The sequence below is a fragment of the Panthera tigris genome, chromosome B4, assembly GCF_018350195.1.
Source record: "Panthera tigris isolate Pti1 chromosome B4, P.tigris_Pti1_mat1.1, whole genome shotgun sequence".
Classification (NCBI taxonomy): Eukaryota; Metazoa; Chordata; class Mammalia; order Carnivora; family Felidae; genus Panthera; species Panthera tigris.
In genome coordinates this window covers 285,790-313,495 of record NC_056666.1, presented here as the reverse complement: position 1 = coordinate 313,495, position 27,706 = coordinate 285,790, and the positions used below count along the sequence as shown (strand labels likewise).

At 40.7% G+C, this 27,706-nt stretch overlaps 1 protein-coding gene and 1 long non-coding RNA gene across 14 annotated transcripts in view; one reads left to right on the top strand and one right to left on the bottom strand.

Moving 5' to 3' along the window:
• The first annotated feature begins 1,074 nt into the window (after positions 1-1,074).
• Positions 1,075-25,842, top strand: LOC122240186. Of its 2 annotated transcripts, none has more exons than XR_006219547.1 (5): positions 1,075-1,393; positions 2,611-2,711; positions 24,622-24,732; positions 24,952-25,178; positions 25,759-25,842. It is a non-coding gene; the product is annotated as an uncharacterized LOC122240186 (long non-coding RNA). The 2 variants fall into 2 exon arrangements; XR_006219546.1 differs by lacking the exon at positions 1,075-1,393 and adding an exon at positions 1,404-2,485.
• ZMYND11 (zinc finger MYND-type containing 11) overlaps positions 25,452-27,706 on the bottom strand; it is a 134,221-nt gene continuing 131,966 nt past the window's right edge. For all 12 annotated transcript variants that reach the window (XM_042990911.1, XM_042990912.1, XM_042990909.1 and 9 more), the window contains one exon: positions 25,452-27,706. In XM_042990911.1, the coding sequence (XP_042846845.1) occupies positions 27,584-27,706 (123 nt within the window). In that variant the 3' untranslated portion in view covers positions 25,452-27,583.

Here is a 27,706-nt window from a genome sequence, read left to right as displayed (position 1 = left end):
TCCTGCGCGCGCGGACGGAAGGCCCCCTCACGCGTGCCCCCCGTGTGCGCCCCCGCGCCGTAGTAGCGTGTCGGGCCTCTAGACCCAGTGAGGGTGGGGGGGGTCCGGAGCCACAGGGCGGGACAGAGGTCGGCCGCGTTCCCGACGCTGTCACCGGGGCGTGAGCGTCCCGCGCACCTGCCATCCGGGCTGGCAGTGGGTAGGGGAAGCCTTCGTGGTTTGGCTGTGTCTGCCGCCCCCACGGCATAGATCTCTAGCCACACGACCCCTGCAGGTCAGCCCGTAGGCCTTCCTCCCCTGAGGCTCTGTTCTTGCGCGTGTCGGGACCGAGCCCCGAGAGGGAGACCGTGTGTGGCCGGCGGGAAGGTGGGGCACGGCGTGTGGTGTGGCCGGGGGAGCTGCGTCCACCGCCCCGAGGACAGCGTGCAGGCCCCGCCTGCGCTCCTCCAGGAGCGGGCTGGAGCACTGCCCTGGGAGGGAGGAGAGTGAGCAGGAGGAAGGGCCCGCCGGCGCCCAGTGCCCAGAAGGGCGGGGGCGGCAGCTCCGCTGTGCGCATTGTTGTTCCCTGAGCCCGTGTGGACGCGCGTTCGCCGTCCTCACCTGCCCGCTCGCCATGCTGGCTCCGCCGCGGAGCCCCGCACAGAGCGGGCGTTCTGTAAGCGCTGGCCGGACGCAGGACGTCCTGGGGGGGAAGGGTCTGAGGATCCCTGTGCCCGCAGGGCTCGAGCCCGGTGGGAGGCGGACAGCTCGGGAGGGGAGGCGGTAGGGGCTGCTGGAGGCACGGCGAGAGGTACTTACTTTCGTCCTACACGAGGTGCCAGCGAGGGCTGACAGCCACGCAGGCCTTGTTGCCACACGTGTGCACTGTAATGACCCGCCGTTGGAGCGCAAGTGCCCCTGCCACCTGACCAACGGCTGGAAGTACCAGAAAGACGGTGGGGGACAGCCGCGGGGAAAGGGGAAGGTGCTGAGAGAGGGGCGGCGCGGTTCTCGAATGGGGGATTGGTTCCCCGGGTAACAGCACGGTAGGGAGCTCTGGCAAGCGGCGAAGCAGCGTCGTTCGAGAGCGAGAGCGGGCACCGCGGAGGAGAGCGTGCAGGTGCGGTAAGGGGGCAGGTCGGGGCAAAGGTCAGCGACTGGAGCCCGTTTCCTGCTTAGGCCAGAGCGGAGCCGAGGGGAAATGTTCCCCGTCCTCGCTGCATTGTGAAGGGGCTGTGCCGAGAACCACGGGTGGATGGCAGCCCCCGCCGATGCATGCTGGCTGCCCCTTCGGGAGGACGTCAGCAGGCCCCGGGTCACTGCCCAGCAGCAGTGTGCCCCTGAAGCCTGAACGTGGATCCAGAGCGGCCCCCAAGGCACCCGGGACCGGCCTGGTCTTGTGCGGTAACCCTTGGTGAGTCCCTGACCCGTGGCTGTGCTTCCTGCGTCCACCAGGTGTCCCTTCGCACACTCGCCAGGCAACGGCAGGTGGAACCCGCCCTGGTCACCATCAGACGGCGTTCCATCGAGGACTAAGTTCCTGAAGTCCCCGGCTCTGGTGTGTGGTCAGTGACTAGGGCACAGCAAGCAGTGATTCTCGGGGACAGAGTGTTGTCATCAAGAGGCGCTACCAGGTTCTGAGTGCGTCCGGGGTCTTTGTCACCCAGGCGTTGACTTAAGCGGTTGCGTAGACTGAAAGTAAGTGGACGTGTGCCACCAGCACTGTGCTTCCTGGAGATGGACAGGCGCCTCTGAGGATGGAGCTGGCGGGCATGGACGGGCTGTAGGGATTCGTTTGGTGACAACCGTTAATCGCTGGCGGGCAGTTATGCCTGAAAAGCTAACAAGGCACAGCGGTTATGCCGCGTCTTGGCCCCAGCTGCAGCCAGGGTTTAACCAGATCTTTGCCAGCCTGCCGTGGAAGGGCCAGGGAGTCAAGTGGTGCGGGCTCTGCCGGCCAGGCGGTTTCTGTCTCAGCCGCTCGTTGCTGATGGTGCGACACAAAGGCAGCCCTCAAGTAAGCAGACACAGAAATGTGGGTTTTGTTTCAGTTCCCCATCGTGAAGTACTGTTCCATTGACTTTTCTCAACTATTTAGAAGCTTTGGGTTTAGAAGCTTTGCCATTTTTAGCTTTGGGTCCTACAAATAGCAACCAGATTTGGCCCTGAGGTCATCGTCAGCTGATTCCTGTTCTAAGATGCAAAGTAGTAAGGAAACTTCTGAGAAGTAACTTTTGACTGCGATTTTTCCTTCCACAGGAGTTCGTTTCTGAGTCTGGTAGTTCGGTCTTTAAACACTTTAATGTTCCAACTTCTCTGTTGTTCCCTTATCAATAAATATCTGAGCACCAACCATTTGAAGTTGCGGGGTAAAGCGAAGGAGCCCCATCGCTCTCCCAGGTTTGAGGTCTGGCAGAGGCTGAGAGGCAGCTGGTCGGAGACTGAGATGTAGTCTTGGCTGCACACAGAGGGGATCACGTGAGCTTTACTGTCTCCAAACCAAGGGGTAAGACGAGATGATCGCCAAGGTCTCAGTTGCCCCACGTACACTGTTCTTTAAACTGATTTTCTAGCTGAAATGTGGGCATGAAGTCGAGCACTCATTTAACCTTGTTTCCTTGCCATAAACAGCTAGTTCTTGTAACAAACCTGCATCCAGACGTGAGAACCCCCCTGGGGAGCTGGACCTGCTCAGAGAGGAAGTGACTTATTTCTCAAAGTAAACCCAGAAGGTAACTGAAGACATGCTTTGGGTTGTTTGGGGCATTGTTTTTGTTTTTGTGTTTTAGATTTTTTTGTTTTTTCGCTTGTGCAGTGGTTGCACAAGGGTGAATGTGTCAGGTCGATGGGGTCTTGGTGGGTAAAGGAGTCAGGACCAACACATGGTTGTCACTTTCCCAGTCAACACTCCTCCCTTAACTTAGGAGTAAGGGTGTTGGGGGTCCTGTACCGAGCAGAATATTCCAGGGCTCCAATTTCCTAAAATGCAACAAAATCCCCCCAAATGTCAAGATTCTTTTTAAACAGCAGAGTTCAGAATTGCTCTTAGTACCTAACTGATAATCTAGCAGCAGAGGCAACCATATTTGCTGTTGGTCCTTGACTCTGTCACCTGTTTAAGGACCTGTGGAGAGGCACTTAGGGAGATCTTTAAAGAGACCCCATGATCCTTTGTAATGTGAATAGTGAAACTCTCCATTTGGTTAGTTTAAAGTTAAAGTCAAATAATCAGGTATTCATATGTTAAATATTCTGTGTAAAAGGATCCTGCGAAAGCATGACCTGTGGGAAATGATTTTCTGCAAGTGGCTTCTTTTCCCCCGTTGCTGCCTCTTTGTTTCTTCCAGCCTGTCCTTCCAGATCTCTGTCTGACACAGGTACTCAGTTCAGCTCAGCCATGGGCTTGATGGCCCCTTGGTGTTCAGAGAATGAGGTCAGTGGGTCTAATGGCCTTTAAGGAGTTCCTACCATGTTCAGAGCACTTAAGTGAGTATAGAAACGGAGTTCCAGGAGGCACAAAGTTGCCAACGACAACAATCTAATTAGGGAAATAAAGCTGGAAAGCAAGAAATGGACTGGTACGTTATGTGTGCCTGTGTGAAGACCTCCGCTAGGAACGATGCCATCAGGGAAGGAGAAAGAAGAGACAAAGATCACTGTCATCTGCCATCAGTATCCCACCATTTACCACGTGGGCTAGTAGGAAAGCCTAAATTTTCATTTTTGAGAAAACGTAACTTTTAAAACTTTGGTATTTTTAAATTATAGTTGACCCATAATGTTACATTAGTTTCAGGTGCACAGCACAGTGATTTGACAATTGTGTACGTACACAGTGTTCACCACAGTAAGTATAGTTACGGTTATCAGACAGAGTTATTATATTCTTGGTTATATTCCCTGTGTTGTACTTTTCTTTTTCATTCCCCTGATTGGTGTGTTTTATAACTGGACATTTGTATCTCTCAGTTGTCTTCATCTATTTTCACCCACCACCCCCCCCCCACCCTTCTGGAAACCACAGGTTCTCTGTATTTGTGAGTCTGTTTCTGTTTTTGTTTATTCATTTGTTTTGTTTATTAGATTCAGCATATAAATGAAATTGTATAGTATTTGTCTTTGTTTAGATCATTTCACTTGGCAGAATACCCTCTACATCCGTTCCCACTGTCACAAATGGCAAGATCTCTTTTGTGTGTGTGTGTGTGTGTGTGTGTGTGTGTGTGTGTGTGTGTGTGTGTGTGTCTGAGTAATATTCCTCTGTGTGTGGGGGGCGAGGGCATCTTAATCCATTCATCTGTTTGTGGACACCTAACACTGCATCCATACCCAATACTGCAGTAAACATAAGATGCATATATCTTTTTGTCCTAGCATTATTGTTTTCTTTGAGTAAATAACCAGTAATGGAAAAGCTAGATCATTTGGTGTTTCTATTTTTAATATTTTGAGGAACCTCAGTAGTGTTTTCCACAGTTGCACAAATTTACATTCCCGCCAACAGTGCATGAGGGTTCCCTTTTCTCCAAATCCTCACCAATATTTGTTATTTCTTGTCTTTTTGATACTATCTATTCTGATAGGTGTAAGGTGATAACTCATTGTGGTTTTGATTTGCATTTCCCTGATGATTAGTGATGATGAGCATCATTTCATGTGTTTCTAGATGTTTGTACATCTTCTTTTGAAAATAACTATTCTGGTCCTATGCCTATTTTTATTATTTTTTATTGAGTTGTAGGAGTTCTTTATATACTTTGAATATTAGTCTTTTATTGGATGTATCATTTGCAGATATTGTCTCCTATTCAGTAAGGTTTATTTTTGTTTTGTTGATTTCTTCCTTTGCTGTGGAAAAGCTTTTTATTTTGGTGTAGTCTCATTTCTTTCTTTCTTTTTTTTTTAACTTTTGTTTTCCTTGCCTGAGATTTGTCTATAAATATGTCACTAAGGCTGCATTGAGTTTATTTTTGTGTATGTTGTAAGAAAGAAGTCCCATTTTATAATTTTGCATGTAGCAGTCCAGTTTTCCCAACACCATTTATTAAAGAGACTGTCCTTTCTCCAATGTGTGTTTTTGCCTGCTTTCTTGTATATTAATTGACCACACTAATATGGGTTTATTTCTGGGCTCTCTATCCTGTTCACTGATCTGTGTCTTTTTTTGTGCCAGTACTATACTGTTGGATTACTATAGCTTTGTGGTATATCCTGAAATCTGGGATTGTGATACTCCAGTTTTGTTCTTCTTTCTCAAGATGTTTGCTTAACTAGGGTCTTTTGTGTCTTACAGTTTTACAATTTTAGGATTATTTGTTCTGGTTCTGGTTGAAAGGAATTGTGTTAAATCTGTAGATTGCTCTGAGTGGTGTGGACATTTTAACAACATTAATTTTTCCAATCCGTGAGCATGATAATATCTTTCCATTTGTGTTGTCTTCATTTTCTTTCATAAATGTCAGAGTTTTCAGAGTCCAGGTCTTTCACTTCCTTGGTCAACTTTATTCCTAGGTATTTTGTTCTTTTAAAAAAAAAATTTTTTTTAATGTTTATTTCTGAGACAGAGAGAGAGACAGAGTGTGAATGGGAAAAGGGAAGAGAGAGAGGGAGACACAGAATCAGAAGCAGGATCCAGGCTCTGAGCTGTCAGCACAGAGCCCAACGCGGGGCTCAAACCCACAAACCATGAGATCATGACGTGAGCTGAAGTCGGTCGCTCAACCAACTGAGCCACCCAGGACCCCCTGTTTTATTCTTTTTGGTACAACTGTAAATGGGATTGCTTTCTTAATTTTTTTCAGTTACTTTGTTACTAGTGTATAGAAACACAACAGATCTCTTTGTTACTTTTATATCCTGCAATTTCATTGAATTAATTTATTAGATCTGATAGTTTTTTTGTGGTCTTTAGGGATTTCTGAATATACATAATCTGCAAAATAGTGACAGTTTTATTTTTTTCTTTCCAGTTGGATGCCTTTCATTTCTTTTTTTAAAAAACATTATTTTCTGAGACACTTCCTGAATCTCAGAACCTGGACACTATATGATTTCTCCTTCATAAAGCCATTACTTTCAAGAGTGGGAAACATAACTGGCTTTTCTGACACAGGGAAGAGGGCAGAGACTTAGAATGCCAACACAGGAATTCATCCGAAATGGAAGATCAAAATAAGGCCATGGCCAGAGATCTAAGGAAAACAGATGTAAGTAACATGACTGATGGAAAATTTAAAGCAACAATCATTATTGATTCTCACTGGACTTGAGAAAAGAATGAAAGTCAGAAATGAAGAATGTAAAAACTGATATTGGAATTAGTCTTGATGCAATGAACACACGCTGGAAGAAGCAGAGTAATGAATTAGTGATTTAGAAGACCAAATGATAGAAGATACTGAAGCTGAACATAAGAGAATAAGAAGAATTATGCAATATAAGAATAGACTTAGGAAACTCAGTGACTCCATAAAACATAAAAACATTTATATTATAGGAGTCACAGCAGAATAGCAGATAGAAAAGGGGGCAAGAATTTATCTGAGGAAATCATAGATGAAAACTACCCTAATCTGGTAAAAGAAATAGACATTCAGATCCAGGGGGGGCACAGAGAATTCCCATCAAAATCAACAAAAGCAGGCCAAGACATATTTAACTAAATTTGCAAAATATAGTGATAAAGAAAAAATCTTAAAAGCGGCAAGACAAAAGAAGTCCTTAAGTTACAAGGGAAGTCCCATAAGGCTAGTTGAAGATTTCTCAACAGAAACTTGGCAAGCCAGAGGGAGTGATATGATTGACATTCAGAGTTCTGAATGGGAAAAATCTGCAGCCAAGAATGCTCTATCCAGCAAGGCTGTCATTCAAAATAGAAGGAGAGATAAAGAGTTTCCCAGAAACAAAAACTAAAGGAGTTCATACCATAAAGGAACGAATTGATAATAATACAATAATATAGGGGACTTTTACACCCCGCATACATCAATGGACAGATATCTAAACAGAAAATCGACAATGAAACAATGGCTTTGAATGACACGCTGGGCCAGCTGGACTTAACAGGTACATTCAGAACATTCCAACCTAAAACAGCAGAATACACGTTTTTTCAGTTGCACATGGGACATTTTCCATAATCACATACTAGGTCACAAAGCAGGCCCCAACAAATACAAAAACATTAAAATCATACCATGCATATTTTCTCACCACAAGGCTGTGAAATTTGAAGTCAACCAAAAGGAAAAAAAATTGGAAAAACCACAAGTACATGAAGGCTAAACCACATGCTACTTAACAGTGATTGGGTCAACCAGGAAATGCAAGAAATTTAAAAAATATATGGAAACAAATGAAAGTGAAAACATGACCGTCCAAAACCTTTGGGATGCAGCAAAAGTGATCCTAAGGGGGAAGTATATAGCAATACAGGCCTACGTCAAGAAGCAAGGAATGTCTCCTCTTTCATTTCTGATTTTGAGTCCTCTCTCTCACTTTTGTTTTTTGATGAGTCTGGCTAGAGTTTTATCAATTTTATTTTCAGAGAACCAGCTCCTGGTTTTGTTAATCTGTTCTGTTTTTGTTTTATTTCATTTGTCACTGCTCTAATCTTTACTATTTTTGTTCTCCTTCTGGTTTTAGGTTTTGTTTGTTCTCTTGCTAACTGCTTTAGGTGTCATGTTAGGTTGTTTGAGATTTTTCTTGCTTCTTGAGGTAGGCCTGTACTGCTATAGACTTCCCTCTTGGAATATCTTTTGATGCATCCCAAAGGTTTTAGACCCATGTTGTGTTCAGTTTATTTGTCTCCCTGTAGTTTTTTTATTTACTTTTTGATTTCTTGGTTGACCTGTTCATTGTATAGCATGTTATTTAACCTCTCTGCTATTGTGTTGTCTCCAGATTTTTTTCTTGTGGTCGATTTCTAGTTTTATACCACTGTGGTTGGAAAAGATGTGTGATATGACTTCTACTTTTTGAATTTGTTTAGACTGATTTGGTGGCCTAACGTGTGATCTGTTCTGGAGAATGTTCCATATGAACTTGCAAAGAATGTGTATTTTGCTTCTCTGGGGTGGAATGTTCTGAATATGTCTGTAGATCCATCTGGTCCATTGTGTCACTTAAAGCCACGGTTTCCTTATTGATTTTCTCTTTCAACGGTCTACCCACTAATGTAAGTGAGGTGTTAAAGCCCCCTACTATTTTTGTATTACTATTGATAACTTTATGTTTGTTAAAGTCTATTTTGCCCCATATAAGCATTGTTACCATAGCTTTCTTTTAACTTCCATTTGTATGATAAACATTTTGCCATCCCTTCACTTTCATTGTTCATGTGTCTTTAGTTCTGAAATTAGTCTCTTAGCAGCAGCATATAGATGGGTCTTGCTTTTTTATCCATTCAGTCATCTATGTCTTTTGATTGGAGCATTTAGTCCCTTTAAATTAATTGATAGATACATACTTATTGCCGTTTTGTTACTTGTTTGGGGGTTATTTTTGTAGTTCTTCTCTGTTTCTTTTTCTGTCTTTTGTTTGATTGCTTTCTTTGATGATATTCTTGCGTCCCTTTTCCTTTAATTTTTGCATATATACCATAGGTTTTTGATTTGTGGTCACCATTAGCTTTTTATGTAACATCTTATGCATATAATGTCTCTGTTAAGCTGATGGTCACTCAAGTTTGAACCTATTCTAAAAGCACTAAACTTTTACTCCCCACCCCTGTGTTTTATGTATATGCTAGCATACTTTACATCCTTATATTTTGTGAATCCCTTGACTGAGTTTTGTAGATATACTTGACTTTACTGCTTTTATGCTTTAACCTCCACACATTCTGGGGTTTTTGGTTTTGTTTTGTTGGGTTTTGGTTTTGTTCTGTTCTGTTCTGTTTTAGAGACAGAGCACATAAGCAGTAGAGGGAGAAAGGAAGAATCTTAAACAGGCTGCACACCCAGCATGGAGCCCAACATGGGGCTCCATCTCAGGACCCTGAGATCATGACCTGAGCCAAATCAAGAGTTGGATGCTTAACTGAGTCACCCTGGCACCCCTAACCCCCATATGTTTTACAGGAGATTAATCTACTACTTTTATTTTATTTATATGTACCTGTGAAATTTTTCTTCTTTTCTTGGGCTGCCTTGGGCTTGTAGTGGGTTAGGCCAGATGTCTGGCAGAGATGCAGTGGCACTGAACTGCAGGGTGGCCACCCTGTGTTATCCCCTGAGGGGCTTGTCTGCCCCCAACCCACTGGTATGGCTGCCGTTGAAGTGGTATGTGTGTTTAGCTCTTTGTCTCCCCAGAGAAGGAGTCATTTTGGGGTGGTCCTGGCCACTTTCAGGGCTTGTGGTGCTCCTTTAAATGGACACCTACTGAGTGGGACAGGTTGAATGGGGTGGATCCACAGAAGAATGCTGGGGCAGGGCACACTCTTAGCAAAGCTAGTTGGAGGGTATTGGTGCTGGTTCCTGCAGATGTCCATGTGTTGAGGCTGGAGTGGAGCGAAATGTAAATGTCACCCAACAGCTCTTTCATTCTTGGAGAAATCTAGAGATCCATGCCCTTCCTGTGTACAATCTGAGATTAGTAAATAAATCATCCTATGTACCCCAGGGGGTTTTCATACTGCTGCTCCTATGCTGTAGCTCAGTGGGGTTGTTTGTTGTGCTTTCTCTAAGTGCAGGAACTCCATGTCCTCCTGCTTGCTCGCTCGCTTGTTCACTCGCTCGCTCACTCACTCTCTCTCCCAGAGCCAAGCCCACTGAATTTTAAAGTTCCCAATGTTAAGCCCCACTGATTTAAAAAAAAAAAAAAAAAAAAAAAAAAAACCCTCATGAAGTTAAGCCTCTCTGGTCTTCTAAGCTCTGATGTAGATTCATCTTCCTAGTGTGGGTCCCCTGTGCCTGCAGTGGACAGTGTGGGGTCTGCTTGTCTCCTCTCTCCATGCCTGCAGTGTCCCTCCCTCCTATGGACAGTCCTTCGGGTCATTTTGGTTCCAAACCATGTCCTCTCCCCTTTTTACCCTCTTTGTTATAGCCTCTTCTGTACATTTACTTGGGGAGAGTCTGTTCTGCCAGTCTTTAGGTGGTTTTCTGGGTGATTTACACTGATGTGAGTGTTATCAGGGTTTGTCTGTGGGATGAGATAAGTTTAGGATCCTCCTGCTCCACCATGTTCCCTGGAAGCTTTACCTTTTATTTCTTTTTTCTTGTCTGATTGCTGTGGCTAGGACTTCCAGTACTGTGTTAAATAGAAGTGGTGAGAATAGACATCCTTGTCTTGTTCCTGATCGTAGAGGAAAATGTTTTAGTTTTTCACTACTGAATATGATGTTAGCTGTGGGTTTATCGTATATGATGTTTATTATGTTGTGATATGTTTCCACTAAACCTACTTTGTTGACCATTCATATCATGAATGGATATTGAGTTTTGTCAAATGCTTTCTCTTCGTCTGTTGATGAACACAAGGAGAACATATGCCCAAAGCCGCTGGCTTGGAAAATGAGAGGGGCCAAATGTCATGAATTCTTGCAATCGGTGGGACTTAAAGCCTGGAGTTTTAAAGGTCAGCTGGCTTGGCTGGGATAGATCCCAGAGGGCACTGCCCTGCTCCTAGAGAGAAGGCAGGCCAACAGCCCTGGCAGGGAGCTTGGAAATAGTGATCTGAAGAACACCTGTTCTTCAGCACACGGGGGGTGAGAATTATGTACTCTTGCTTTTGTCTTGTTTTGTGTGTATTGTTTTGTGCTAGTGCTAGAGACACTAGCAGCAGCCATGTTTGCTATCTCATTCTGCTGTGCAGATTCCAGCACTGGTGGCCACCATTTTGGGATCCTTCCTCTAAGCTGCTAATCCCAGGGGTCCCTGCCCTGCTGAGAGTCCCCCACAGTCCTATGCTTTCACTGGGCCTTATACCTAACAGTGTGATAACCCTGTCCAGTAGTTCCCCAGCAGTAGTCATGGCCCTGCCACAACAGGAGGCACATACAGCCCACACACAGGACACCTCTGGAGCACCTGGCTGTGGTGTCCAGGAATTATTGCACTTCTACATCCCAGAGGATGTCTCCTGCATAAATCCACTGTCTTCAAGATTGGGAGACATAGCTGTACTACCTAGTACATAGAAACAAACACAAAGAGTCAGACAAAATGAGGAGACTGAGGAATAGATTCTAAATGAAAGAATAAGACAAAGACCTCAGGAAAAGAACTAAACAAAATGGAGATAAGCAATCTACTCAATAAAGGATTCAAAGTAATGGTCATAAAGATATTTACCAAACTGAGAAGAGTGGTTTATAAGCACAGTGAGAAGTTACACAAAGATAAAGAAATATAAGGAAGTACCAATCTAAGCTGAAGAATACAAAAACAGAAATGAAAAATGCTCTTGGGAGAAAAAAACAGTAGATTATATGATACAGAATAATGGATCCATTATCTGGAAGATAGGGTAGTGGAAATCACCCAAACTGAACAGCAAAAAGAAAAAAAAACTAAAAGATATGATAGTTTGAGGGACCTCTGGGATGTATCAAGGATATTAACATTCTCATTATAGGGGTCCCAGAAGGAGAAGAGAGAGAAATGGGCAGAAAACTTATTTGAAGAAATAATAGCTAAGATATTCCCTAACCTGAGAAGGGAAAATTTCATGAAGGAAACAGATATCCAGGTCCAGGAGGCACAGATAAACCCAAAGCAGTCAACATCAAGACACATTATAATTAAAATGCCAAAAATTAGAGGATCTTAAAAGCAGCAAGAGAAAAGCAATTAGTTACATATAAGGGGATTCCCATAAGACCATCAGCTGATTTTCCAGCAGAAACTTTGCAAGCCAGAAGTGAGTGGCACAATATATTCAGAGTGCTAAAAGGAAAAAAAAAAACAAAACAAAAAACAAAAAAAAAAACAACTTAAAACCAAGGATATACTTCCCAGCAAGGTTGTCATTCAGAATTGAAGGAGAGAGAAAGAGTTTCCCAGACAAGTAAAAGCTGAAGGAACTCCATCACCACTACACTGGCTTTACAATAAATATTAATGGGAATTCTTTAAACAGAAATGAAAAGGTCATAACTAGAAGTAAGAAAATATATGAGAGAAATAATCTCACTGGTTATAATGCAAACATATAGAAAACATAGCGGATAGACAACTTATAAAGCTAGTATGATGGTTAAAAGACAAATTTAGCAAGATCAACTAAACCTACAATAATTAGTTAAGGCACACAATAAATAAAAAGATGTAAAAATATGATGTCAAAAGCATAAACATGGGTTGGGGATAAAAATGTAGTGATTTTTAGGATGCATTCAAGCTTAAATGACTACCGACTTAAAATAGACTGCTGTGTATATAGGTTACTATCTATGAACCTCATGATAACAACAAATCAGAAACCTATAATAGATATACAAAAAATAAGAGCATTGGACCCACATATAACAGTAACTAAAGAAAGTTATAGGGTCTCTAAGGAAAGGAACAAGAGAGGAAGAAAAGAACAGAAGAACTATAAAAACAACCAGAAAATAATTAACAAAATGGTAACAAATGAATACCTATCACTATTTAAGTGTGTATTTGTTAATGTTTGAGAGAAAGAGGGAGCACAGGGGAGGGGCACAGAGAGAGGGAGAGAGAGAATCCCAAGCAGGCTCCACACTGATAGTGTGGAGCCTGACGTGGAGCTCAATCTCACGAACTCTCAGAGCATGACCTGAGCCAAAATCAAGAGCTGGACACTCAACCTACTGACCCACCCAGGTGCCCCAATCGCTGTTTACTTTAAATGTAAACCTACTAAATGCTCCAACCAGAAGACATAGCTGGCAGAATGGACTTAAAAAAAATTAAAGATCACCAAATACTGCCTACAAGAGATGCACTTTACCTACAGATACATACAGACTGAAATTTAAGTGATGGAAAAATATACTTCATGCAAACAAAGTGAAAGAAAGCTGGAGTAGCAATATTTATATTAGGGTAAATAGACTTTAACACAAAAGCTGTAACAAGAGACAGAGAAGGAGATTCCATGATGATAAAAGTGATCAATCCAACAAAAAGATATAATACTTGTAAATATTTATGCACCCCACATAGAACCACCTAAATATATAAAGCAAATTATTAACAGAAGCAAAGGGAGAAATTGACAGTAATATAATAACAGTAGGGGACTTTACATGAATAGGTAGATCATCCAAGCAGAAAATTAACAAGAAGCATGGGCTTTAACCACACATTAGACAAGATGGACTTAATATAAACAACATTCTATCCAAAAATAGCAGAGTAGACATTCTTCTCAAGTGCACATGGAACATTTTCTGGGATAGATCACGTTAGGTCACACACAAAACTCAGTAAGTTTAAGGAGACTGAAATCATATCAGGAATCTTTCCCAACCACAATGGTAGGAAACTAGAAGTCAACTACAAGAAGAAAATTGAAAACACACACACATACGTGAAAGCCAAACAACATGGTAGTAAACAACCAGTGGATCAGTGAATAAATCAAAGAAGAAATTTGGTGAGGTATTTTGTGAAATAAATATGAAAACACAATGCTCCAAAACCTAGGGGATACAGCAAAAGTAGTTCTAAGAGGGAAGTTTATACAAGCTCACTTCAGGACACAAGAAAACAATCTAACTTTACTAAAGAACTAGAAAAAAACAAATAAAACCTTAAGTTAGTAGAAAGAAAACAATAATAAAGATCAGAGCAGAAGTAAATGTAGTAAAGACTAAAAAACAACCTAAAATATTAAGGAAACTAACAGGTTTTTTTTAAAGATAAACAAACTTGATAAACCATTAACAGGACTCCTCAAGAAAAAGAAGGTCCAAATACATACAATAAGAAATGAAAGAGAAGTTACAAAAATGCCACACAAATACAAAGGATCTTAAAAGACAACTATGAACAGTTATATGCAAACAGATTGGACAACCTAGAAGAAACGAATAAACTCCTAGAAACGTACAATTTTCATAGATTGAATCAGGAAGAAATAGAAAATCTGAACAGACTGATTACTAGTAATGAAATTAAACCAGTACTCTAAAGACTCCCAACAGACAAAAGCCTAGGACCAGATGGCTTCACAGGTCAGTTACCAAACATTTTTTTTTATTCAAGTATAATTAACATACAGTGTAATATTAGTTTCAGGTGTAGAATATAGTGATCCAACAATTCTATACATCACCCTGTGGTCATCACAACAAGTGCACTCCCTAATCCCAGTTACCTGTTTTACCCACCCCTTGCCTAACTCCACTCTGGTAACCCATCAGTTCTCAATAGTTAGGAGTCTGTTTCTTGGCTTGCTCTCTCTTTTTATCCCTTGCTCATTTGTTTTGATTCTTAGATTCCATGTAAGTTCTGCCAAACATCTAAAGAAGAGTTAATACCTATTCTTCTCAAACTATTCCAAAAATTGAAGAGGAAGGAATGGTTCCTAGCTCATCCTGCAAGGCTAGCATTATCCTGATGCCTAAACCAGACAAAGCCACGGAAGGAAGGAAGGAAAGGAGGGAGGGAGGGAGGAAAGAAGGAAAGAAGGGAGGGTAAAAGAGAAAGAGAAAGAAAAAGGGAGGGTGGGAGGGAAAGGAAGGAAGGAAGGAGGGAAGGAGAGAGAGAAAGAAGAGAAAGGGAAGAAAGAAAATTACAGGCCAGTATCGCTGATGAACATAGATGCAGAAATCTTTACCACAATATTAGCAAATTGACCTCAACAATACATTAAAAGGATCGCACATCCTCATCAAGTGGGATGTCTTTCAGGAATTCAAGGATGATTTAGTATCTGCAGATCAACCAACATGATATACCATGTGAATAACACAAGGATAAAAAATCATGATTATTTCAACAGATGCAGAAAAAGCATTTGACAAAAGTCAACATACATTTATGTGAAAAACTCTCAACAAAGTAGGTGTAGAATGTTCTTCAAAATAATAAAGGCCATATATGACAGACCCACAGATAACATCATATTCAACAGTGAAAAGTTGAAAGCTCTTCCTCTAAGATCAGGAACAAGACAAGGATGCCCACTCTTGCCACTTCAATTCAACATTATTGGAAGTCTTAGCCACATTAATTAGGCAAGAAAAGAAATGACATCCATATTGTAAAGGAACAAGTAAAATTTTCACTAGTCTCAGATAACATGATACTATATATTGAAAACCCTAAAGCCTCCACCAAAAACTATTAGAACTGATAAATGAATTCAGTAAAGGTGCATGATACAAAACAAATATATAGCAGCAGTTTCTTGCATATCTGTACACTGCTAACAAAGTAGCAGAAGGAGAAATTAGAAAACTATCCCAATTTGTTGTTGCATCAAAAAAAAAAAAAAAAACCTAGGGATAAATTTAACCAGAGAGGTTAAAGATCTGCATGCTAAAATAAAAAAAAATGTAAGATACTGAATAAAGAAATTGAAGATGACACAAATAAATAGAAAACTACATCATGCTCATGAATTGGAGGAATTAATACTGTTAAAATGCCCATATTACCCCAAACAATCTACAGGTTCAGTGCAATCTGTATCAAAATACAAAGGCATTTTTCACAGAACTAGAACAAAGAATCCTAAAATTTGTGTGGAACCACAAAAGACCCTGAACAACTAGAATAACCTAGAGAAAAAAAGAACAAAGCTGGAGGCATCATACCAGATTTTAAAGTAAACTACAAAGCTATTGTAGTCAAAACAGTATTGATATTGGCACAAAAAATAGACACATAGATCAATGAACAGAATAGAGAGCCCATAAATGAATCTATGCTTATATGGTCAATTAACAATAAAGGAGACAAGAATATGCAATAGAGAAAAGTCAGTCTCTTCAATAGATGATGTTCAGAAAATTGGATAGCTACATGCAAAAGAATGAAATTGGATGACTTTCTTGCACCGTTTACAAAAATAAAAATGGAATGGAGACTTAGGTTAAGACCCAGAATCATAAAATTCCCATAGAAACATAGGCAGTATTTGACATTGGTCTTAGTGATATTTTTTGGAGCTGTCTCCTCAGGCAACTAGAACAAAAGCAAAAATAAACAAATGGGACTACATCAAACTAAAAAACTTTTGCACCGCGAAGGAAACCATCAGCAAAACAAAAAGACAACCTTACTGAATGGGAGAAAATATTCTCAAATGATCCAATAAGGGGTTAATACATCCAGTAAAGGATTAACATCCAAATACACAAAGATCTCCAACCCAATATAAGAAACAGTGTGATTAACAAGTGGGTGCAGGAACTGAATAGACAGTTTTTCAGAGAATATATACTGATGGCCAGTAGGCACATGAAAACATGCTCAACATCACTGATCAGCAGGGAAGTACAAATCAAAACCACACTGAGATACCACCTCACACCTGTCAGAATGGCTATAAACAAGAAATAACAAGTGTTGGCAAGGATGTGGAGAAAAGGTAACTTTGCACACTGTTGGTGGAAATGGTAAATTAGTTCAGCCACTGTGGAGAACAGATGTTCATCAAAAAGCTAAAAGTAGAAATATCATCTGAACCAATATTCTTTTAGGTTTTTATCTGAAGAAAATGAAAACACTAATTTGAAAAGACATATGCACCCCTATGTTCACTGCAGCATTATTTACAACAGCCAAAATATGGAAGCAACCTAAATGCTTATTGATAGAACGGATAAAGAAGGAGCATTATTACCATTTGTGACAACATGGATGGACCTAAAGGGTATTATATTAAGTGAAATAAACAGAGGAAGACAAATATGACCTCACCTACATGTGGTATCTCAAAACAGAAAAACAAAGAAAATAAAACTGAAACAGACTTATAAATGCAGAGAATTAAACTGTTGATTGCCAGAGGGGAGGGAAAGGGAGAAGGGGATGGAAAAACAGGTATCAGGGCTTGAGAGTTACAGTCTTCCAGTTATGAAATAAGATACAGGGAGGTAATGTACAGCATAGGGAATGTAGTCAATAATACAGTAACAATTTTTGTGACAAAAGTTAACTAGATCTATTGTAATGACCAGCATACTGTACATAAATATTGAATATACCTGAAACTGATACAATATTTCATGTGAACTATTCATTATTAAAAATAATTGTTGCCAACCCAGCAATTGCACTGTTAGGTTTTTATCCAAAGGATACAGAAATGCTGATTCAAAGGGGCACATGCACCCCAATGTTTATAGCAGCACTACTGACAATAGCCAAAGCATGGAAAGAGCCCTAATGTCCATCAACTGACGAATAGATAAAAAAGATGTGGTATATATATATACACAACGGAATACTACTCAGCAATCAAAAAGAAGGAAATCGTGCCATTTGCAATTATGTGGATGCAACTAGAATATATTATGAATCTATATATATGTATTCTTAGAATATATATGTAATATCAATATATTATGAATATATATATTCATTATGAATATGAATTCATAATATGAATATATATGAATATATATATATTCCTAGAATATAATATGCTAAGTGAAAGAAGTCAGAGAAAGATAAATATCATGATTTCACTCATATATGGAATTTAAGAAACAAAACAGATGAACACAGGGGAAGGGAAGGAAAAATAAGATAACAGAAAGGGAGGCAAACTATAAGAGACAAAGAACAAACTGAGGGTGCTGGCAAGGTATTGGGTGGGGGATGGGCTAGATGACTGATGGGCATTAAGGAGGGCAGTTGTTGGGATGAGCACTGGATGTTACATGTAAGTGATAAATCACTAAATTCTACTCTTGCATCATTGCGCTATATGTTAACTAACTTGGATTTTAAATAAAAATTTTAAAAAAGAATAAAATGGGATTAGATAAAATCCTTCAAAAATAATTGACTTATGGATGTAAAAAAGAGACAAAGGAACTCTAATCTCAATAGATTCTTAAAAAGGATATATGAATATCGGGTTCATCAAGGCCAATTGATTTTGTATCAACACAGTATAGGAACCAGCTATGGAAGGTTCTTCATCATTGGAAGAGAACTTATTAAACTTTTACTTAATTGTAGGAAAATACACCTAATGTAACAGCCGAATTCAATCCGAAAGTACATGAGTATGCAAGCAAACTAATAAAATCTGGAGCCGATAATTATCTAAAGCTCTTAATATGACATTATGGTTTTTAACATCAATATGTTTTAAGATAAACACATCATGTTTTGAAAAGCATTGTCAGGCAGAGTTTGGCAAATGCAAATAGAAAAGAAATAACGCTATTGCCGTTAATAACAAGTTCTTACTATCCCCACAAGAAAATATTCCCATGCATGGTTTCTGCAGAGGTTATATTGTGATTTACCAATATCTAAGTTACCCTTTCATGCTAAGCTACCATATCAGAGGGCCTGCCCTTGGAGTTGTTAGAGAAGTTGAATATAAAATACCCATGGGGTGTTTCTTGTTCAACTAATCCCAACAATTCTACCCATAAATATATTTAATACCGTGGTCTTCAACAGGTATAGTCTCAGCAATATGTCACTTTTTAGGGAAAATCAAAATGTAACATTTTTGCAGGCCTTGACTAGGAAATATATTAAAACTTTTATAACCAAACCTTCTACTTTTTGTTTGCTTCACCTGAATTCTTGTGGAAATAAAGTCACAAAAATGGTCTCCATACAAATTTTAAATCTGTGGCACAACCGAATATATATTCAAGGCATCTTCTTACCTGAATCAAAATGCATCCTCTTGTTTTGGCATTTTTCCATGAGAATTCAACTAACATTTCCCTAGAAGGTGTTGTCTAAAAATGTTAAGCTTTTTTCTTGATGCCTTTTGACAATTGAGAAGGAGCAAGCCATGATAAAAAAGCTTTTGACAAAAAGAAAACATCTCAATATGAAATAAAGCTGGTGGCATGTTCAAATTGCAGTACTTGGAGAGGGAAAGAAAATTGATTAAATATTATGTAGCCTTTCAGAAAGATCTATAATCCTTAAAATTACGGTAATTGATTTTGTTTATGATTTTTTAAATTAAATATTTGGAGTTAAAAAAACAGCAACTGTTCCCTATAAATTCACTAGCAGTCTTGGTGTATGGCTTACTGGTCATGTCTATATCTGGCTTTGGGATCAGGGTAATGCTGGCCTCCTAAAATGGGCGGGGGGAGGGGGAGGTGTGGGGGTGCTCCTCTCCCTCCTCCTCCCCCCCATTAGTTTTGGTGTGTGTTGTTGTTTCCATTTTCATTTGTTTCCAGATATTCTATAGTTTTCTCTTGATTTCTTCTTTGACCTTTTGGTTGTTCCAGAGTGTGTTATTTCCAGGTATTTCTAGATTTTCCAGCTTTCTTCTTGTTGATTTTTAGTGTCATACAATTGTGGTTGGAAAAGATACCTGTTATGATTTCAGTCTTCTTAAATTTGCTAATAGTTGCTCATATGTTCTGTGCTGGAGAATATTCCATGTGTATTTGAGAAGAATGTACATTTTGCTTCTGTTGGATAGAGTGTCTGTAAATGTCTATTTGGTCCAATGTATGGCTCTAGTGTAATGTTTCCTGGTTAATCTTCTGTCTGAATGACCTATCAGTTGCTGAAAGTGAGGTATTAATTCCCCCTACCTTGACTGTGTTGTCTGTTTTCCTCAGACCTGTTACTATTTGCTTTAGTATTTGTAGGTACTGTGGTATCAGGTGCATACATATTGACCGTTGCTTTACTTTCCTGATGACTTTACTCCTTTACATATTGACCTTCATTGTCTCTTACCATTTTTTGCTTAAAGTCTCTTTCGTGTGACCTAAGGATACCCATCCCTGCTCTCTTTTGGTTTGCACTTGTATGGAGTATCTTTTTCTGTCTCTTCACTGTGAGCCTATTTGTGTCTTCAGACCTGAAGTGAATCTTTTGTAGGAAGCATGGGGTTGGGTCTTGTTTTTAAAAATTCATCCAGCCACTTTATACATTCTGATTGGCCAGTTCAATCCTTTTACATTTAGAGCTGCTATTGACATGTAAGAATTTACCAGTGCCGTCTTATTAATTATCTTCTGGTTGTTTTGTACTTCCATTGTTTCCTTTTCACTGTGCTTTTGCCGACCTTTATAAATTTGTGATTTTCTGTGGTGGTATTCCTTGTTTCCTTGTCTTTACCTTTGTGGGTTTACTTAGGTTCTTGCGTTGTGGTTACCAGGAGCCTCACACTGGACGTCTCATAGGTAAAACAGTCCACTTTAAGCAGATGCTACTTTGATTAGATACAAAAGCTTCATTTTTTTACTCTCCGTTTTCAATTTTTTTTGTCATGACCTCTTTTTATATATTGAGTAACAAATTATAGTAGCTTTAGTTAGTTTTAATACTTTTTTTCCTTTGGCCTTTATGCTATAGTTCAGTGGTTAACATACCATCCTATTACACAATTACAGTTTTCTAAGTCTGACTGTATGTTTTCATATGTTTTTATGTCGTAAGTAGTATTTTTTCACTTCAGCTTGAAGAAATCCTTTCAGCATTTCTTTTATTTTTTATTGGGAGAGAGCATGCACACAAGTGGGTGAGGGGCAGAGGGGGGAGACTCTTACAGGCTCCACACCCAGCGAGGAGCCTGACACAGGCCTCAATCGATCTCACAACCCTGGGATCATGACCTGAGCTGAAATCAAGAGTCAGACGCCCACCCCAGGCATCTCAGCCTTTCAGCATTTCCTGTAAGGCAGGTCTAGTGATGAACTCCCCCTGCTTCTGTTTGTCTAGGAAGGTCTTTACTTCTCCTTCATACACGAGGGATAACTTTGCCAGCTGAAGCATTCTTGGCTGGCAGTTTTTTCTTTCAACACTTTGTATATGTCATTACACAGTCTCCTTCCTGCCCACAGGGTTTCTGCTGAGATATACACTGAGATAGCCTAAGAAGGGTTCCTTTGTAGCTTATCTTTTTTCCCCTGGCTGCTTTTATAATTCTTTCTCTGTTATATATATATTTTTTTTTTTTAATTTTATTTTTTTTGGGACAGAGAGAGACAGAGCATGAACAGGGGAGGGTCAGAGAGAGAGGGAGACACAGAATCGGAAACAGGCTCCAGGCTCCGAGCCATCAGCCCAGAGCCTGACGCGGGGCTCGAACTCACGGACCGCGAGATCGGACCGCGAGATCGTGACCTGGCTGAAGTCGGACGCTTAACCGACTGCGCCACCCAGGCGCCCCTCTGTTATATTTTTGATAGTTTCATTTTAATGTGCCTTAAAAACGTTCTTTTTGCATTGAGATATTAGGGAGATATTAGGGAGATCTATCAGCCTCATGAACTTGGATGTCCAGTTCTCTCCCTGGGTTTGGGAAGTTTTCAGCTATCATTTCTTCAAATAAATTTCCTGCCCCTTCCTCCCTTGTTTCTTCTTCTGGAATTCCAATTATTCTAATATTTGTTCTTTAAAAAAATGTTTATTTATTTTTGAGAGAAAGAGCATGAGCAGGGAGGGGCAGAGAGAGAGGGAGACAGAATCTGAAGCAGGCTCCAGGCTCTAAGCTGTCAGCACAGAGTCCAATGCAGGGCTCGAACTCATGAAAGAGGAGATGGTGACCTGAGCAGATGTTGGACGCTCAACAAACTGAGCCACCCACACATCCCTAGTATTTGTTCTTCTTATTGAACCCCATAGGCACGTAGGCTTTCTTCAATCTTTTTCATTGTTTTCTGTATTCTCCGCTAATCAGGTTATTTCAAAATTCCCATCCTATAAGTCAGGTACTCTGTCTTCCATTTGCTTTACTGAAGATGTGCTCTATTGCATTTTCATTTCACTTGTGGAGTTCTTCCAAGCCACAATTTCTACTTGGTTCCTTTTTGTGTGTGTGTGTGTGATTCCTATCTCCTTGGGAAGTTATCTTATTTTAAACTTGTGTTTTTTTTCCCCATTTCACTGAATTGTCTTTCTGAGTTTTCTTGTAGCACTTAGAGCTTCCTCAAAACAGCTATTTTTTCACTTATTAACTAGATCACAAAATTCCACGTTTTTAAGCTTGATTATCGGAGAATTAACTTTTGATGGTTTTCCTGACTTTTTCATGTTCCTTGTATTTCTGCAATGCTGCTCTTGTATTTGAAGTAGGAGACTGCCTTCAGTAAGTTCTGGTTGTTAGTGTTGTTACTACCTGGGTTATCTCTGACTTTGGATGGTACACCTGTTCCACTCTTCTCGTTCCCTCTTGTGGCAGAATTCTTAAGCTCTGTGTCGTCTTTGGTTCTTACAATTCATCTTACTGGCCACTGAAAGGAAACCGCTCTCCTGTTTTCTGGCGGGAGTGATGCTTGTGGTTTCTCCCTTGCCCCATAGCCTGGCTCTTTTCTGGTCTCAGAGCTTGCTCTGGCTGCTGGGCTCAGGAACATAAGGAGCGGCTGCAGAGCAGGGAGTCGCGTGGGTTTCCCTCTGGGGCACTGGGGTACCCTGGACCTGGTGCAGAGGTCCCCATGTGTGGCGCCCCCAGAGGCTACAGGTTGGACTTCCTGCCGAGTGCAGCCATCAGAAACTGCATCCACTCACTGCCCTGTGACATTCTCTGCCTCCGTCCTCCTCTCCTCCTCCTGCCAGTCACAGAGGACTGTGGGTTCTGCGGCTGAGTCCTGCAACACTGGGGTGGCCAGGCTCCCCTGGCCGTGGGCCTCCTCACCTGTGCAGAGGTCGCTGCAGCCTCCAGTTAGTCCCATGCTGTCTTTCCTTGCGGGGGAGTTGGGGGCGAGGTGCAAAGCTGGGAACCAAAGTGCTTTTGGGGTTCCTGGGTGTCTGCAGTTGCTCTGTATTCTGGGGAATCTGCCCCGGGTCAACACTCTCCAGGTATTGTTCTGACTGTGGCAAGAAGGGTTGGGGCAGGATCCTTGCTCCCCACTGGCTTCACTTGCTCCTCCTGCTCAGAGGGAGCTGTGTCTGCCTATTATCGGATGCACAGGTGGATGAGACTCTCTTGGGTCCTGGACACATGGTGCTAGATCCCACCGCAGCCATAAGCGCACTTTGGTTGGCAGATAGAGGTCTGATTCTTTGCCGAACATCTTACCCACCATGATGCTGACATCAGTTTAGTGTTCTTCCTCTTGTCCTAAACCTAACTTACCTCGTCTGTTTTTCTTTTCTCGTTCATTAACCAACCTCTCAGGTGTCGTGTTCCCAGATCTTCACTTCCTGTACCATCCCCTGTCTCCTCTAGTCACTGTGAACTTAATCCTTTGGTTATCCTCTGGTGGTTAACAGTCACCCCTCTTCCTGTCCTTTGGTGTCCGTAACCACATCAAATCTCTTTCTTCACCCAGAAGGAAAAAAAAAAAAACAAAAAACTTTTTAAAGCCCTGTAGACCCCTTCAGCAAGACTTTTTGTAACTTTATGATCTTAAAAGTAATGCGCATAGTAAACATACGAAGGAGAAAAAGGAGGCATCCCCAAATCGATAGTGGTTCTTCTGTACTGCTGCTTCTCTAGCTAACTCCTCACCTAAGATTTCTAAGCCTTCCCTAATTCGTCCCCCTTCTACGTTTTGTGCTGTGTGTGTATCCTACAGTCTTGTAGTTTTTTCTTCATTGCACCTAACTCTGGTTTATAAGTAGAACGTTGTATGTATTCGATACCCCCACTGGATCAGAAACTACATGGGAACAGGAAATGTCCTTTCTCATTATTATATACTCAGCATCTAACACAGATGCTGTAGATCAAATATTTGTTACATTAATGACGTTTACATTGTGTCATCTGAGTTCCCTTAGCATTCTACACCTTCGGTTATACCCTGCCCCGTTCCTGGAAGGTAGGGCTGTTATCGTTGCACGACTTTATTAAGCCACCCACAGTCTTCAAGGGGCAGATATTAGGAACCTGGATCTCGACTTTGAGCAATTCTGGGCCTCAGCTTTCTCTCCAGTGTGAGATTAAGAAGTTAGATTGGGTAAGAGTTTTCAAACCACCCTTTAGACCCATAGCGATTTCTAGGATGCCTTCCCAGAGCTGCCTAATTGAAATGTCACTTTAGAATGTGTTGCCTGGGTGATTTCTAAGCTCTCAATCTCAGACTCTGAAACAACCAAGAACCTACCCTTAGCTCTAATTCTGGCAAAAACAGATTTTCTTGTCAGCTCCTCGGTATCACGTAGGCCTTCTAATACACATGCGCTTAGTGAAGATTGTCCACAGGTAAGGCAGTGATGGGGCACGCCCTCGGGAAGACAGAGGCCTTCTTTCAGATTGCTCTGTCCATTAAGGGTAGTCATCAGCCATCAGTCATCATTCATCAGGGAATGAAATGTGGCTAGTCCAAACGGGGATGGCTAAAGGCCTAAAATCCACAACTGGGTTTTGAACACTTAGTGCAAAACAAGCATGTAAATATCTCATTAAAGGGTATAGTAAATACGGAAATATTTTGGCTATATTAGATTAAGTTGTGTTAAAACTAATGTCACCTACTTTTTTAACATGGTTATTAAATAATTTAAAATTACCTATGTGCCCGTTACAGGCTTTCATCTGACAGCATTATTTTGTGGTTTTTAGCGCAGTAGTGGTTTTGTTAATTTACATGCCCTTCAATGTCCTACCTTTCAGCTGTGATCCCTGGGCAGCAGAATCAACATCACTTGAAGTACGAAAGTGGCACCACACCTGCTCCACCGACCCCAGATCCCCCGGGTCAGACTCTGCAGTTTAGATTCCCAGGTGATCTGCATGCACGTGGACTGTCAGACGGTCTGATTTAGGTCACGGTCGCAGGACTGCTGTTGTCTCCCTGCCTGTCAGACTTCTGTCTCTCCAATCCCGTAGATCTGAGATTCTTAACCCGAGGGATCTGGATCCCTCCAGGGGTGGGGAGCCTGTAGATGGGCCCCAGAAATCTGTAAAATACTAAAATTGACGCAGTCTGTTTTGTGAACACAGGTATATTTTCAAGAAAGGATGACCCCATCACTGACACCTGGGAAGTTGTGAGCAGTGCAGGTGCTGGGGCCCAGCAATGTCCTGATGAGCTCTCTTGTGATCCTCACGTCAGAAGTCTGAGAACCACTGAATTAGGTGCTGAAGGCACAGACAAGGGCCGAGCCACACTCTGCATCATGGTCTGGTCAGGAGGGTGACACCGACCTGCATGGACACAGGCATCACAGGTGGGCTTGAAGCAAGATGTAGTGAACGCTCAGCCTATAGCATAAAAAGTAAGAAAATGGGCTTTGTATGAGACCTAAAAGTTTCAAGAACTGGTCCAAGTATTTTCAGTCTTTTTGTGGACTGATAAAAGTAAACTCAAATGTGTAAGTGAATGTTTAAGACACTGTCCACAGAAAGTTGAAGTCACCAGGGGATAACCCATAGTACAGGGTTACCATGTCAGATGGCCATGTCTGCTTCGGTATAGGGGAATGGGTGAGATCAACAATGTATTAAAGCCAGTTTTTTTAAATACATTTATTAACCAATGTTAACACATTAAATGAATCTATATATTGCTAGTCAGAGCAGCTTACAAAATGCCAGAATGCATCATAGAACTGGACAGCCACAATGAGTAATTACAATGTGCATAGTGGCCAAGCTCAACACCTTGATATAGCTTTATGATTTGCAGAAAAAATTTTAATAGTGATTCCTAAAACAATCAGTTGTAATTTTACCTAAAACTTTTACAAAACCAGGCCACAATCTCTTTTTTTTAATTTTGTTTTTTTTTTTTTTTTTTTAAACACACAGTTTTCACACTGTAGTAACTTGGAAATGTTGCAACCGTGTCAACGGAGACAAAAAAGCCAAAGTAACACGAATCTTACTTTCATGCAGCTATCAGGTAAATAGTACATACTCTGGAATGATTTTACACCAAAAATATTTCCACAATACTTGCTCTCATAGGGGTGGATCGAAGTTTTAAAACTTGAAAAACAATCAGAGAAGGTAAGTGTTCTCGGTTACGATCTCACTCAGACCACGGCACCGGCACCGTGGCGATGCGGACGCATCACAGTGACAGGGAGGGAACAAGATGCCCAGTCACTGCCTAATTCAGGTGCAGCAGCCTGCGTTAGCTTGTGTCACCACCTCAACAGCATCAGGACTGGATGGAGAATTCTTTCACAGAAGACTTAGTTACATTTTCATCTTTAGAGTGACCCTGACAAACCTGGAGAAAACTTTTTAAAAGGTTTTCCTCCTGATTCTTTCACTTCCATGGTGTGTAATTGCTTTAATAAATATCAAAGGTCTAAATAAATATTTACAAATTATTTCTCTAACCTTAAAAAATAACTAAATGATAGATGGGAATTTGACTTGGTCTAAGATCAGTCTTTGAAAAACATAAATGGCGAGATTTTTTTTTAAAAAAAAGTAATTTAACATTTTCCTGGCTGTATTTTATATATCTATGTATAAAAAAATCATTATTCAACTATCGATCCATTCCTATTGGTAATGCTTCTTAATCCAGACATTCCGCAAAATACAGACTTTTTACAAATCACGGCATCTTTAATACAAGAAAATTAACATGCATTATTCTTCATTCTGTGTACAGTGATGGAGTTCATTAGTAGGCAATGACCCATTACTACAAACATAACGGCCTCTGTGAAACTTAAGTGCTTTCTTTCCTTTCAGTATTAATTTACAATATACGAGGTGACACCAGATAATAGGCAATCAGATGATATTTGGGGAGGGAAGGGAAGCATTAAAGAAATTTGTATGCCTCATCTATAATTTCATGGATGGAGAAAGGTAGTTTTTGGCTTTTTATTTTTTGTTTATCTTGTTACAAGCACTCATGTTAGGACAAAGATGAAATGTGCAAACTTTAAATTTTAAATATTCATTTTCTCTAAGATCCAGCTCAGTAAAAGATTACCCCAGTTCCCTGCAATTTTAAACTACAAGATCAAAGCTAATAATTTGTTATAAAAGTTATATATTGAAAAGAAATAATGAAAAACACAATTGGGAAATATTTAAGAAAAAATACGCAGGACTAGCACCTGCTGTGTCAACCCTGTTCCCTAAATTCAATCATATACCCACTGGCATAACCAATAGATAGATAATGCCTTTAAACAGTAAATTAAGCTGAACAAAACCAGCTCAACAAGGTTAAGAAATAAATTTCACATCAAGGTAGTATGTTTTATTTCTGAAACAGTTCTGTAGTTCTTACATTCAGATCTATTTTAAATGTTTCTTTGTTAAACTCACTTGTATTCACCTGTTGTTTTTTAAAGATCTGTTGTTTAAAGGTTAAAATCTCTGTAAAACCTAAAAATGTTTTAAAATTTGCTGAAAATGCAACAAATTCTCAATTAAAATTTATTTAAAATAATACCCTCCACTGATGTTACTTTTACCCCCTGAAAAACTCCGGAGGAGCATTAACAAAAGATTTAAACTACTGTGCAAAATTTCTTCACGAAAAGTGTTTAAAGGCTGGTGCAAAATGGGAAGCAAATTCTAAACAATTTTGGCTTCTTGGAAACAAAAACCGCTTTGTCTGAGAAGAGTACTCGTCGCTGGTGCTCCGCGAGACCCGCCTTCATCTTTTCCGGCGACAGGTGCGCTTGTGCTCGGCGTGCCAGTGCTCCTGCTGGCACTTGATGGAGCAGTAGGACGTGTTCCAGCAGCAGTGGTACATGGCCTCCTCCTCACAGTTGTAGCA